The sequence below is a fragment of the Chiloscyllium punctatum genome, chromosome 25 (assembly GCF_047496795.1).
Source record: "Chiloscyllium punctatum isolate Juve2018m chromosome 25, sChiPun1.3, whole genome shotgun sequence".
NCBI classification, from domain to species: domain Eukaryota; kingdom Metazoa; phylum Chordata; class Chondrichthyes; order Orectolobiformes; family Hemiscylliidae; genus Chiloscyllium; species Chiloscyllium punctatum.
Genome location: NC_092763.1, coordinates 62,695,201 through 62,707,310, shown reverse-complemented (window position 1 = coordinate 62,707,310; position 12,110 = coordinate 62,695,201). Strand labels below are relative to the sequence as shown.

The 12,110-nt window shown below is 42.2% G+C and overlaps 1 protein-coding gene across 5 annotated transcripts; it reads right to left on the bottom strand.

Moving 5' to 3' along the window:
• Positions 1-719: 719 nt before the first annotated feature.
• Positions 720-11,254, bottom strand: LOC140495998 (protein Wnt-11b-like). 5 transcript variants are annotated; one of them, XM_072595404.1, is made up of 7 exons: positions 11,071-11,254; positions 10,172-10,312; positions 9,649-9,881; positions 5,328-5,605; positions 4,867-5,159; positions 3,049-3,207; positions 720-785 (listed from the first exon to the last, which is right to left on the bottom strand). In XM_072595404.1, exons 1-7 carry the CDS (start codon positions 11,094-11,096, stop codon positions 764-766), a joined length of 1,152 nt encoding a protein of 383 aa, XP_072451505.1. In that variant the 5' UTR covers positions 11,097-11,254; the 3' UTR covers positions 720-763. The 5 variants fall into 5 exon arrangements, with proteins under 5 accessions (XP_072451505.1, XP_072451508.1, XP_072451509.1 ...); XM_072595407.1 differs by lacking the exon at positions 11,071-11,254 and adding an exon at positions 10,486-11,009; XM_072595408.1 differs by lacking the exon at positions 11,071-11,254 and adding an exon at positions 10,523-11,009.
• Positions 11,255-12,110: the final 856 nt, after the last annotated feature.

The following is a 12,110-nucleotide window of genomic DNA, read 5'->3' as shown; positions in this document are numbered from 1 at the left end:
AGTACAGTGTGAGAAAGTGTCCATTCGGAGAGAATAAGGAATAAACATAGAATCAAAATGGTGGGAGATTGCAGAGCTGAGATACAGAGGGATCTGGGTATCCTCATGTAAGAATCATAGGTTAATATGCAGTTGCAGCAAGCAATTAGGGAAGCTTTTAGAATGTTATCATTTAATCATTTATCTGAGAAGGAATTGAATATAAGAGAAGGGAGGTAAAAGTTATTCAGTACACTGGTGAGCGTAGTGTGCATAGCATACTATGTTTATATGTTTATACTATACTATGTTTATACTATACTATACTCCTTGTTTCTGGAGGGATATAATTGCATTGGAAGTAGTCCAGAGAGAGTTTACCAGACTAATACTTGGAATGGGCAGGTTGTCTCACGTAGAAGGGCAGGACAGACTAGGCTTGAATCAGTGGTGTTTACAAGAGTAAGAGGTGACATGTTTAAAACATACAATCCTGGAGGATTGCGCCAGAGCATACATTGAGAATATGTCTTGTTTTATGGGTGAATCTAAAATTGGGAGGCCGATGTTTAAAAATCTGGGATTACACATTAGGCAATTTCCTTTTCTCACAGAGAGTTGTGAGTCTTTGAAACTTTTTTCCTGAAAATGTGGCAGATGTTGAAGCCTTGAATATTTTTAAGGCAGAGGTTGCTAGGTCATCTGAAGAATTGCAGTATTTTACCAGTAACTTCTGCTGTTGGCTTTATAGATTGTAATGCACAAGGAGGTCAATCAATTTCTCTCAACGCACTCTTGAAATAATCCTTTAAAGAAAATAAAGGTGAAGATTCAGAATACAGCATTCAGTAAAAAGATCGTACAAAGGCTGCTGGTACCTGGGCTTAAATAACAAATCAATTAATGTTTACCCACTGTTATAATGTAGGAGACAAAGCTAATTTGCCAGATTCCTTCACACCCATATCACATTGACGTTGAAGCCAGAGCCCCTGACCCAGAGACAGGAGCACTACCATGGCTGATGACCTATCCTACCAAAGTCACTAAAGATGCAGACAGGACAAATGAGAGTTATTCTGAAAAGATCCCTGGTAATTCATAACAGGCACTGACACCTGCAATTTAATGGTTGTGGCAGTGGTTCTGACAGTGGGCTGGAAAGCTGAGGGAACTCACTCCATGGACATTCCTGGAAGTCTGATGTAATTGAATTCTTATGTAATTGAATTGACAGCCAGGAATTAACAGCCTCATGGGATTGTGATTGCTGTCCCTTTAAGGATAAAGGTCCCAGATCCAAGAGCTCATAGCCAGAGGACTACAGCTCAACAGTACCAGCTGTGCCAACAGGAGTGGTGATTACTGTTGATAATGCACCTTGCCAAGGGCAGAAACCAGAGGTAGCCATGGAACTCAGGTAAGAAGTGGGTTAGCTTGCCAGGGCCAGCAAGGGAATGGTGAAGGCTTGACAGGGACGGGGGTTTTGAGAGTTGTGCGTTGCGGTGGGGGGGGACTTTGGCTGAGGTCAGCCGACATTATTGAAGGGAGGAAGTCTTTGCAAGGAGACAGCTCTTCCTGTTGGTGGGGCACTGTAGTAACAAAGTGTACACTTGGAAGATTGCAGCCTCCCCACCAATGGCATTCTTCTAGCCACTTCAGACTCAATTGGCTTCTAGGATAGAAGGCCACCTTTGAACTTGCCTGCCCTGATTTAGTTGAGTTAAGAAGGTGATGAGCTAGCTATCCATCACCTTTTGTCATGATGCTATGGATCTCCCACACCAGACCTCTATCCTCGTGCCCCAACCTCTGGACTGCACCCACACAGGTTGGATTAAATTCTGCCCTTCTGCTTCAGGACAGATGCAGAATAAAGAAATTACCCAGAAAAACTGAAACTGTGAATGTGAAGTTTCATAATTGATGATAGTTTTAACATAGTTAGCAATGGTAAACAGGAGAAAAAAGGCCTTTTATATATTAACAATGTATAATTTCACTCCTGTCTCCTCCAGAATGACTTGGCACAAACTTCAGACCAGAAGAAGTGTTTTATTTAGGAAAATAAATAATAAGCAGACATTAAACAAAACACTACATAACAAAAGCACACAAATTGAAGTACTAGCTGATTGCTACAAAATTATGAATGTGACAGAAACCAGCGTTCCCCGTTCATGTAACTAGAACCTGTGCTTACCAAGCTTGATATGCCAGCCTATGTGAAAAATACATTTAGACAGCTCTCTCCTTACCCAATCTCCCCACAAAATCGTCCATAAATAAGAACTGCCACGTACTTGGCAACACTGAAACTTTTACTAGGAGTCCTTTTCCTAACGAAATTATATCTGTCAGTGGTAGGGTGGCACATTTATTGCACATTGTAATAAGTTCCAGCGCATTGGAATTTGTCATCATATTTAGGGTTTAAGATTACACTCCAAACGAGGTGGAATGCCTCTGTTGTAATGCTCGATAACATGTTCTGCTGCACTGTACTTACAGCATTTCAATGTTAAGGAATCAGAACAGATGATCCTCCAAGGTCATATTTGTTCCCTCAACACTGGAAAGTGTACCCTGTTTAATGCTTCCCAGATTGAGCAGCACTTTCTTTTCATTTTGTCCTTCACCATCTTTCTCTTCAACAATTGATTAGTGTTGATCACAGCTCTCTCCTCTATTTCAACTCCGTCCTCTTCACTCAAATCACTGGCATTCTTCCTGCTGAACATGTCAACTATCCTTCAGGCCACTGAACACAGCAAAGAAACAAAAAGAATCATTCTGATAAATGAAAATGTGTCCACTTGCCATTCTTTTGAATAAAACTTGTCCATTCTCTTGGTTTTTCGATTTTGCCTTTTATCTGTTGTTTTTCTCTCAATATTGAGGTTCGCTGCACTCATTTTGCCAGTAGTATCCAAGGAATATTTGGTCTTTATCTTGGCAACCGTCTCCAGGTTTTTAACCCTCCCCATGGTTTATGTTCCCTGACACTGCTTAATTTAGTCTACTACTATTTTATAGAGCAAGGTCCTTAGCAGTTATTTACAAACATACCGTTCTGCTGTCCTTTCACATTTTTTGCAGGTTACGTAACAACACCAATGATACTTGCAACTACATCGTTCTATAATTGTTTCTGTATATGCATTGTATCCCCGACCACAGCACATCAGGTTACAGCTGTCGCTGTGCACAGAAGTCTTGTTGCACTGCCTGCAGATGAAGCAAGTGAAGGAAGATCAGTTAAAAATGTCAAAACAACAAACATACTATTGTGTTTACATGAAACTAGACATGTAAATGTCTGAATACTTCTACTGGATAGAAATAGATCTGCGTCATGTATTATAGTCTCAGGCGTATGGGTGATCCTAAACTAACGAGTACCAAAAACCTTTAAGTAAAAAAAGGCATATCACCAGACAAATGCTAGATCTGCTCTGTTACCAGAATGTGGACGAAACACTGCAATTAGTCACTGTGACCTTTACCTATCATGGCAGAGGGTGGGCGTGGTTTTCTGCTCCTGGTGATCCAAATATGCAGACTCAGCTTTGACACATACAGTCCCCATTGGACAATTTTCATTTATGGTGGCTCGGTGGGCTAACACTACTGCCTCACAGCACCAGGTTCCCAGGTTCGATTCCAGCCTTGGGCGACTGTCTGTATGGAGTTTGCATGTTCTCCCCGTGTCTGCGTGGGTTTCCTCCCACAGTCCAAAGATGTGCAGGTCAGGTGAATTGGCCGTGCTAAATTGCCCGTAGTGTTAGGTGCATTAATCAGAGGGAAATGGGTCTGGGTGGGTTACTCTTCAGAGGGTTAGTGTGGACTGGTTGGGCCGAAGGGCCTGTGTCAACACTGTAGGGAATCTAATCTAATCTGTTTTACAGGAACACTGCCAAAAATCCACATTTCTTCCATGGTATCAGGGGATGATTTTAGTAACATGAACGTAGTTTGCTTCCCTTCCTCCCCTATTGTTTTCTCTCACTTTGTTTCTCTTTGCTTTTCTCTGTGATTCCCATGGTTAAGAGATTTGAGGGCATTATTAAAGTTTTGTGAAAGGAAGCAACAAGAGATAGCTGCCTATTGTCCTACCATTTAATGTCCTTGTGTAATCTTGCTCTTAAAAGAGAATGATTCTCTATAAATGTTTTACAGCCCTTGTGAGGGCTGTTAGGGTCTCACATCAGTAGAGATTCCTGGTTCTATTCTAACTGCAGAAATGAGTAACACTCAAAATTACTGATGCAGTGCACTTGGTGAAAGATTGTGACAATCAGAAGGGAGACAAGATATAGTGAAATTTCTCCCCAAAATGGCTCATCTGATAAAATATTTATTAGCCCCATTCAAATTCATGGTGGCTCAGTTGATAATGCTGCTGCCTCACGGTGCCAGGGACCTGGGTTCAACTCCAGCTTCAGGTGCCTGTGTGGAGTTTGCATATTCTCCTAGCGTCTTGTGTGGGTTTCCTCTAGTTTCCTCCCACAATTCTAAGATGTGCACGTTAGGTGAACTGCCCATGCTAAATTGCCCGTAGTGTTCAGGGATGTGTGGGTTAGGTGCATTAGTCAGGGATAAATGTAGCGTCGTAGGGGAATGGGTCTGGGTGGGTTACTCTGAGGTTTGGTGTGAACTTGTTGGGCCAAATGGTCTGTTTCCACACTGTAGGGATTCTATGATTAAATTCATCATGAGAAATATCATTGGGCAAGAACCTGGCAGGTAGGCAGCACCTTTAGAATGGAATATCAGCCAAATGTATCCCATTTTTGCCAGGAGATAAATAAATCTATCATATCCATGTTAATAAATAAAGATAGAAAATGAAGATAACATTAGAATCACAGTCGGTTCAGGCTTTACCTCTCATAAGTACCATAGGAGCCTTGTTTTTCACTTGCTGTGCAGTAGTCAGGTGATCCCACCAGATAAATCAGTTCATTCTCCCGAACTGGTCGGATATCAAGCTCTTTAGGCACAAGTTGTTTTCTTGTGCCAACATAACGGTGAATCACTCTGGTGGCTGCCAGGTATTTTGACTTAAGATTAACAGCAATCTTGTTTAGTTCCTGTAATCCCTTCCAGCAGGTCTTTACAGAACATGAACCAGAAACACCATGACATTTGCATTTGGTTTCCAATGAATCAATCAATGCCTGGTAAGAGAAAATTGAAACAAGGTGCTGAAGTAATGCATGTTTACACTGGCTCTCAGTTGGAAGAGATAACTTTCTGGATGTTGGCACAATATTTTTTGGGGTGCAATATAGCCGAGCAATAGGAGGCAGAAAAATAGTATGGTTTTAGCCTTATTAGCCATTTACCTGTCTGCCCACATCATTGTTGTGTTTATTCATCAGTCTGTTCGCCTGTGTTCCACCTCTGTTGCCTTTCATTGGTGCATCTGCAAAAACAGAGCCAAGCTGCAGCCCATAGCGGAGGTTGTCCCCACAACCACCCCACCTGAAGTCAGGCCCAGGAACCTCAGCTGGGCTGAGACCACAGGAACAAGTTGGCAACTCGCCAGAAGCACAGAATCGAGCTATGGAATGACTGAGTGCAGCAGAAGAGAGTGCATACACAAAGGATGATTCTCGTGTTCCTGCAATACATGAAATGAGAAGAGGTATGAAGACCAGTCAAATTTCACAGTTACTAACTCATGTGATTTTTATGTATACGCACATTTACTCTTTGGATGATATGTTTAACCTGCCCTCTCAGGTAGATGTAAGAATTAACATTGCATGATTTTGAAGTGAGACTAGTTCTCCCAGGATCTTGGCAAATATTTATCCCTCAACCGCCTACAGCAGTAACACAGATTAACTGGTTCTTATCACATCGCTTTTTGAAAGATTGCACTTCAAAATCACTGAAACACTTTGGGATATCCTGTGGCTGTGAAAGATGCTAAGTAAATGCAATCACTTTTAAAAGATCTTCAAACTTTTATTTTATTAATGTCTACCAGTTTCTGCTTTGTTACATCAGTAAAGAAAATCTGTCCACTTTTTAACTTAGAACTTTCTCGCCTCAAAATAGGCCCTTCTAAGTGTATGTTGTATCAATAATGGTTCTGATCAATATTATGCATCTATCTGCACAGCTTGTATGAAATGCGATTAGTTATACATACTGACCCGATTGAAAAAAGAAACCAGATTTTCAGTTGTCATGTTTTTAAGGGATAGCTGATATTGGTGAAGCACTGTCAAGACTTTTGTTCACATTAAGTCTCCAAGGGTCAACAGAGTGAAAAATGTAATCTTTCTGACAGTCTGAACCTACTCTTCATCAATACCTCGCTAACACTGCCTGTCAGTAAAACCACCTACAGATGCAAAGAACTCAAAAAACTCCACACAACAGAACTATGATGACAGAGAAGCTCTATTGTGGCTGGTGGTTCAAAGTGAACTGGTATGCTAAATAAAACTGGGGCCTACAATTAAAGTTGTAGGACTGAAGATGACTGCACAGTGGTACAGTGCAACAATGGTGTAGAGGCCTTTTAAGATGAAGCTCTGACTTTAAAAGTGAATAAAAAGCAGGCACTGTAATGCGAGCTTCCTGAAGTTGGGACATAATATTTTGAGTATTCACCACCAAGAAACATCTGTTTACAAGTGTAAGAGAAGAAACTCCTACTTTCAAAACTCTTGACAAGACATTCACAAGATATTTGACATCTTTTTAGAATGCTCAATTGAATCTCACAAGCAAATTCTGGGTCAACTACACGGTGATTTTGATAAGACCAGACAGCAAGAACAAAAGTCTGTTCTTTGATTGTTATCCTTTATAAAATCCTGTGCATTGGCACATTTGAATACATTTCCCATCTCACTCACGCATGAGTAAGACCACTTTACTCATGCACCCTTTGTTTTATGTGTCATGTCTTATTCCAGCTTTGCAGGGTGTAAAAGGTTACAACAGTTCTGTGTTTTTTTTTAAATCTATTCAATGGCACAAAATACAAAGAAAGACATTATTCAGAAAAATATCATGAGGCACCTCAGTGTGATTCTATCTCAGGCACAGATAGCTATTAGTAATCTATGTCTGGTTAGAAACATTTCACTTCAATTGTAAGAAGAATTCAATTAAATTCAATTGAATTCAACCTTTTAAATACTAGGACAACTTCAAAAAGGGGAGTATTAGCAGAGAGACTAACATGTACATTTTTTTTAAAGATACAGATATCAGGACAGGTTAAAACAGTGTGTAAAAAAAAATTGGATCTGAGGTTTAAAATGCAAAAGGCCAGGAAATTAAGCTAAAATTATGTTCAATGCTGCTAGATCATTTTCTCTGGGCACCACTGTTTGGGAAGGAAGTGAAGGCTTTGTAAAGGGCACAAAGAGATTTACTAGATTGGTACCAGGGATGAATCATTATGGCTATATAAGCAGAATGGAGAACCTAGGATCTTTCTCCTTCATGGCAGCCTAACAGGGAGATTTAGTAGATACATTTAAAATCTAGATGGTTTAGTTAAAGAACAATAAAGGCAACTGTTCCCAATGCCTGAAGCATCAATAACTAGAAGATTAAAAAAACACACAAAATGCTGGGGAAACTCAGCGGGTCTGGCAGCATCTTTGGAGAGAGAAACAGCCTGGTAAGAATCTTTTTCAGAACCTAAGTTCTGTAAAAAAAAAGTCATATTGGACTCTGAATGTTAATTCTGTCTCTCTCCACAGATGCTGCCAGACCTGCTCAGCTTCCCCATCTTCTCGGTTTATAGCGTCCTCTTCTGCTTCTCTGTGATGACAGTGTTGTGTATTTCCATGTTATATTTTGGTCTCATTCAAATATTTTGCAAAACATATCACCTTGCACATTTGTGCACTAATTTCAGCAGCCTGTCTGTCTTCTTCACTGTTTACTACGTTTCACAAGCTCACACAAAGAGCAAATTGCAATGACAGAATATTCTGTTTTGTTATGCTACTTGACGGATAAACATTGGCTAGGACACTAGAGAAAAATGTCTTGCTCTTCCAAAATAATGTCAAGGGATCTATTGCATCCATCCCAGGGGACAGACAAGGTCTTGGTTTAATGTTTCTTCCAAAAGATTGCATTTCTAACAGTGCAGCACTGCCCAAGTACCATCTTTGACTTTTGTGCTTCAGTCTTGGGGTGGGATCTAACCCCTGGGCTGTGAAGGTCAGTTACAATCCTGCCAACAACCAAACCACAGAACCTGCTGTCCTTTGGGGTAAATGGTGTTGAAATACAAAGTTCGATCAGTTCAAGATGATGTTGAAGTGTTTGAGATGACAGTATCTGAAGAGCACCAAATTTCCCAATGTCCTGCCCACTTTTCCCTCACACATTGACACACACAACTGCTGTATTTCACAACATGCTGTGTGTGATTGCCTTTCAAAATTTATTTTTTGTAATAGTAAATATTAATTGAACTTATTTGAAATTCTGAGCACATATTGAATTTCAGGTTCCTTGCAGAGTTAAGTGTGTTAATCCTAGGCTGGCAAGCTGGTGCACAACGAGGGACTGCTGTACAGTCAAACATGCTTATCAGTTGGATAGGATTTTAAACAGAGACCTCTCATGCCCCTTCTGGTGGATCCCTTGCCATTATTTGAATGGAGGTGTCACTCCAATATTTGTCCCTCAATTAACACTAATGAAACAAGATTCTCTCATTGTTGAGGGAGTTTACTGTGTGAAAATTGGCAGCTACATTTTGATGAGACTACACTTTAGCTGAAAACCTTTTGGGGAGCAAATGGCACTCTTTAAACACGTCATAAATTTTCCTAAATTACATGTTTTTGTTATGGCTATCAAGAGGATAACACTTCTAATAGTTAAAAATCACACAACTCCATATTATAGTCCAACAAGTTTAATTAGAAGCACTAGCTTTCGGAGCGCTGCTCCTTCATCAGGTGCCTGGTGTTGTGTGATTTTTAACTTTGTGCACCCCAGTCCAACATCGGCATCTCCAAATCATGACTTCTAATAGCACACTGACTTAATCCTGCAGTGAAGTGTCAACATGCAACATTGCTTCAACATCCTGATAGGGCTGCTCACCGTGTCCATGCCCTTCACGATCTTATAAATCTCTGGAGCCTCTGACACTCCAGAGAAAACAGCCCCAGCCTATTCAGCCTTTTCCTAAAGCTCAAACTCTCCTGGCAACATACTAGTAAATCTTTTCTGAACCCCTTCAAGTTTTACAACATCCCTTCTATAGGAAGGAGACCAGGATTGAATGCAGTATTCCCAAAGTGGTCTAACCAGTGTCATGTACAGCCACAACATGACCTCCCAACTCTTATATATCAAAGCCTTTTTCCCAGGGTAGGGGATCCAAAATTAGAGAACGTAGGTTTAAGGTGAGAGGGGAAAGGGGACCTATGGGGCAACATTTCACAGAGGATGGCATTTGTATGGAACGAGGAAGTGGTAGAGTCTGGTACAATTACATTTAAAAGGCATCTGGATGGGTATATGAATAAGAAGGTTTGAGAGGGATATGGACCAATGGGACTGGATTAATTTAGGATAGCCGGCTGGCATGGACAAGTTGGGCCGAAGGGGGTTTTTTAAACGGACTGCATGCTAAATCTGCAGGAAACAGAAACGCGCTGTATTTACCTCTGTTTAAGTCTGGATTGAAGCGGGGGGCTAACTGGATAGAGGAGCAGTTCCACCTCATGTCAGCCATGGCTTTCTGACAAACCAGACGCGTCTGCTGCGCCGCGAACACGATAGTGGGCATGAGGTCCAAGTTTCTCCGGCAGAGTTGCTGCTGGTCTGGGACGAACCCAGGCCGTTTACAATGCTGGGTATGGTTCCAGCCCACAGCGGTACCGCTGACTGCGATGGCACTATCCGAGACATAAAGAGACTTGTTCGGTGTCTGGGTACGAGCTCCGTTTGCAACACTCAAAAACAAAATACACATCCAACAAAGATTTACACAATTTACACATGCAAAGCCAAATCCCAGTAAATAACTCTGGGACAAGTGATCCACAAACTTTCGATTTCCATTCTATTTAAAGTTCCTCATTATAGAAGCATTATAGAATGTGAAAATCCAAATTGTTTTATTTTGAAATCTGTTCCATCTCAGACCACATAATTAAATCTTTCAGGGACAGAAAGTGGTACTCACAGCCACTGTATAGCGCCACACAGCCGCCACTGAACAAACACCAACAAAAGGTAACCTATTCGAATCTCCATTTTCAAGTTGGTCAAATAAAACAGGCGAGGGGGCTCGCTGCAGACAAGAGTTCCGTCTCTGAGGCGGCACCTAAAAGATAAAGAGATATTTGTAAATAAACCGAGCAGCTGCCCTCTGACACTTGCATTAATCTCTGAACAGGCCTGGGCAGAATCGCCAGCGGAAAGACTTTGATCCTTCCTGGCTGAAATATTCTATGATGCATGTGGGGCCGAAGCAAAGAAACCGAAGTGGGACAGTACCAGCCAAATACTTCCAATCGACTCAGTCCGCACTCACACTGCTGCCGGATTCACTGCAAACGGAAGGCTTGGCCAGTTGGAAAGGTGACTCTTGCTTTTTTGTTTCACCTCGGATTTGAGGTGACCTCTTTATGTCGTTCACCCGAGTTTAAACATTTCTCCCCAGTGGCTGAGGTGAACTCCGCTCGCTCTGGATTGATTGCTAGCCGGATAGCTGAGGTCGGGGTTTCAGGGCCCCCGGTTTGCTGGGGGTAAGGAGCCACCTCTGTGTGTCTCGGTGAAGGTTTGTGAGGGGGGCCCCGGAAAACGCCAGCTTTTATAGGTCCGGATGACGCGAGCTGTCTCCATTCCAGCCAGCGATGTGGCTTTCAGGTATAGTGAGTGAAGCTGACGGCAGCTGCGGGGGACATCAAAGCGGCTGCAGACACGGATTCCTATTCATGTTAATCTCGCGCTGGGCAAATACACATAAATCCAGCTCCTGCCAACCCCCTTCCCCATGGGATTTGCCCCCAGGGCAGGTCGGCAAAACAAACAACCGTTATTGTAGCCGAGAAACTGGATCCGACGTTGATATTCACGCACGGTTTGCAGAAAAAAGCACTTGACATGGACTTGGTTCCAGCCCAGATCGACTTTAAACCCCGGATAAAAGCAAATCACTGCGGACGCTGGAATCTGAAACCAAAAGAGAAAACGCTGGAAAATCTCAGCAGGTCTGGCAGCATCTGTAAAGAGAGAAAAGAGCTGACGTTTTCGAGTCTAACTGACCCTTTGTTAAAGCTGCCAGACCTGCTGAGATTTTCCAGCATTTTCTCTTTTGGTTTCTACTTTAAACCCCGGAGTCAAATACCATTCCTGAACACAACCGGGTCCGTTCTTAAAACCAACCAGACGGGCTGAATACGTCCAGCCGCTGTCCAGTAACGCAATAGGTGCTGATCACCTCTCCCACCACCCCCCTCCCCCCCCCCTCCCCCACCATCGCCTCTCGTTTACAGTCGAACGAAGGATTTAATTTCCTCATGATCCCATCGCTCCCGATACCAACTAGTTTTGTCAAATGTTATGTCTTCAATACGCACGGCTTTACAGTTTCCCATGTTGAAGTGATCTCCTCGTTGGTGACAGATAAGAAGGGAAATGAAATCAGTTCCAATACACAGTACACGCTTGACCACACAGGTACACACACACAGCGCCATGACTATCTTGTCCTCACAAAGAGGGAGCTCCATCTATTAGTTATTAATCCATCTATTAATAGCTCCTGTTGTGGCTGTAAATTCTTCTTGGGTTGCCCTGTATCCATTTTGTGAGGTTAGCGAGGGGATATATTTAGTTCAGTTGGCCTGACTAATTTGGCAAAGGAGGAAAACTTCTTCAAGGCAGGCATCCTTGCAAGAGGATTCGCAGTAGGGTTAAAATCAACAAGGTAAAAACAATGACTGCAGATGCTGAAAATCAAATACTGGATTAGTGGTGCTGGAAGAGCACAGCAGTTCAGGCAAAGGTCTGGCAAAGGTCCATCAGTCCAGACACTGTATAAGCTAATTAACGGGAATGCGGAACTTTTATATCTGCCTCCCATCAGTGCTCCATAGTGCACACGGGGCCAGACATTT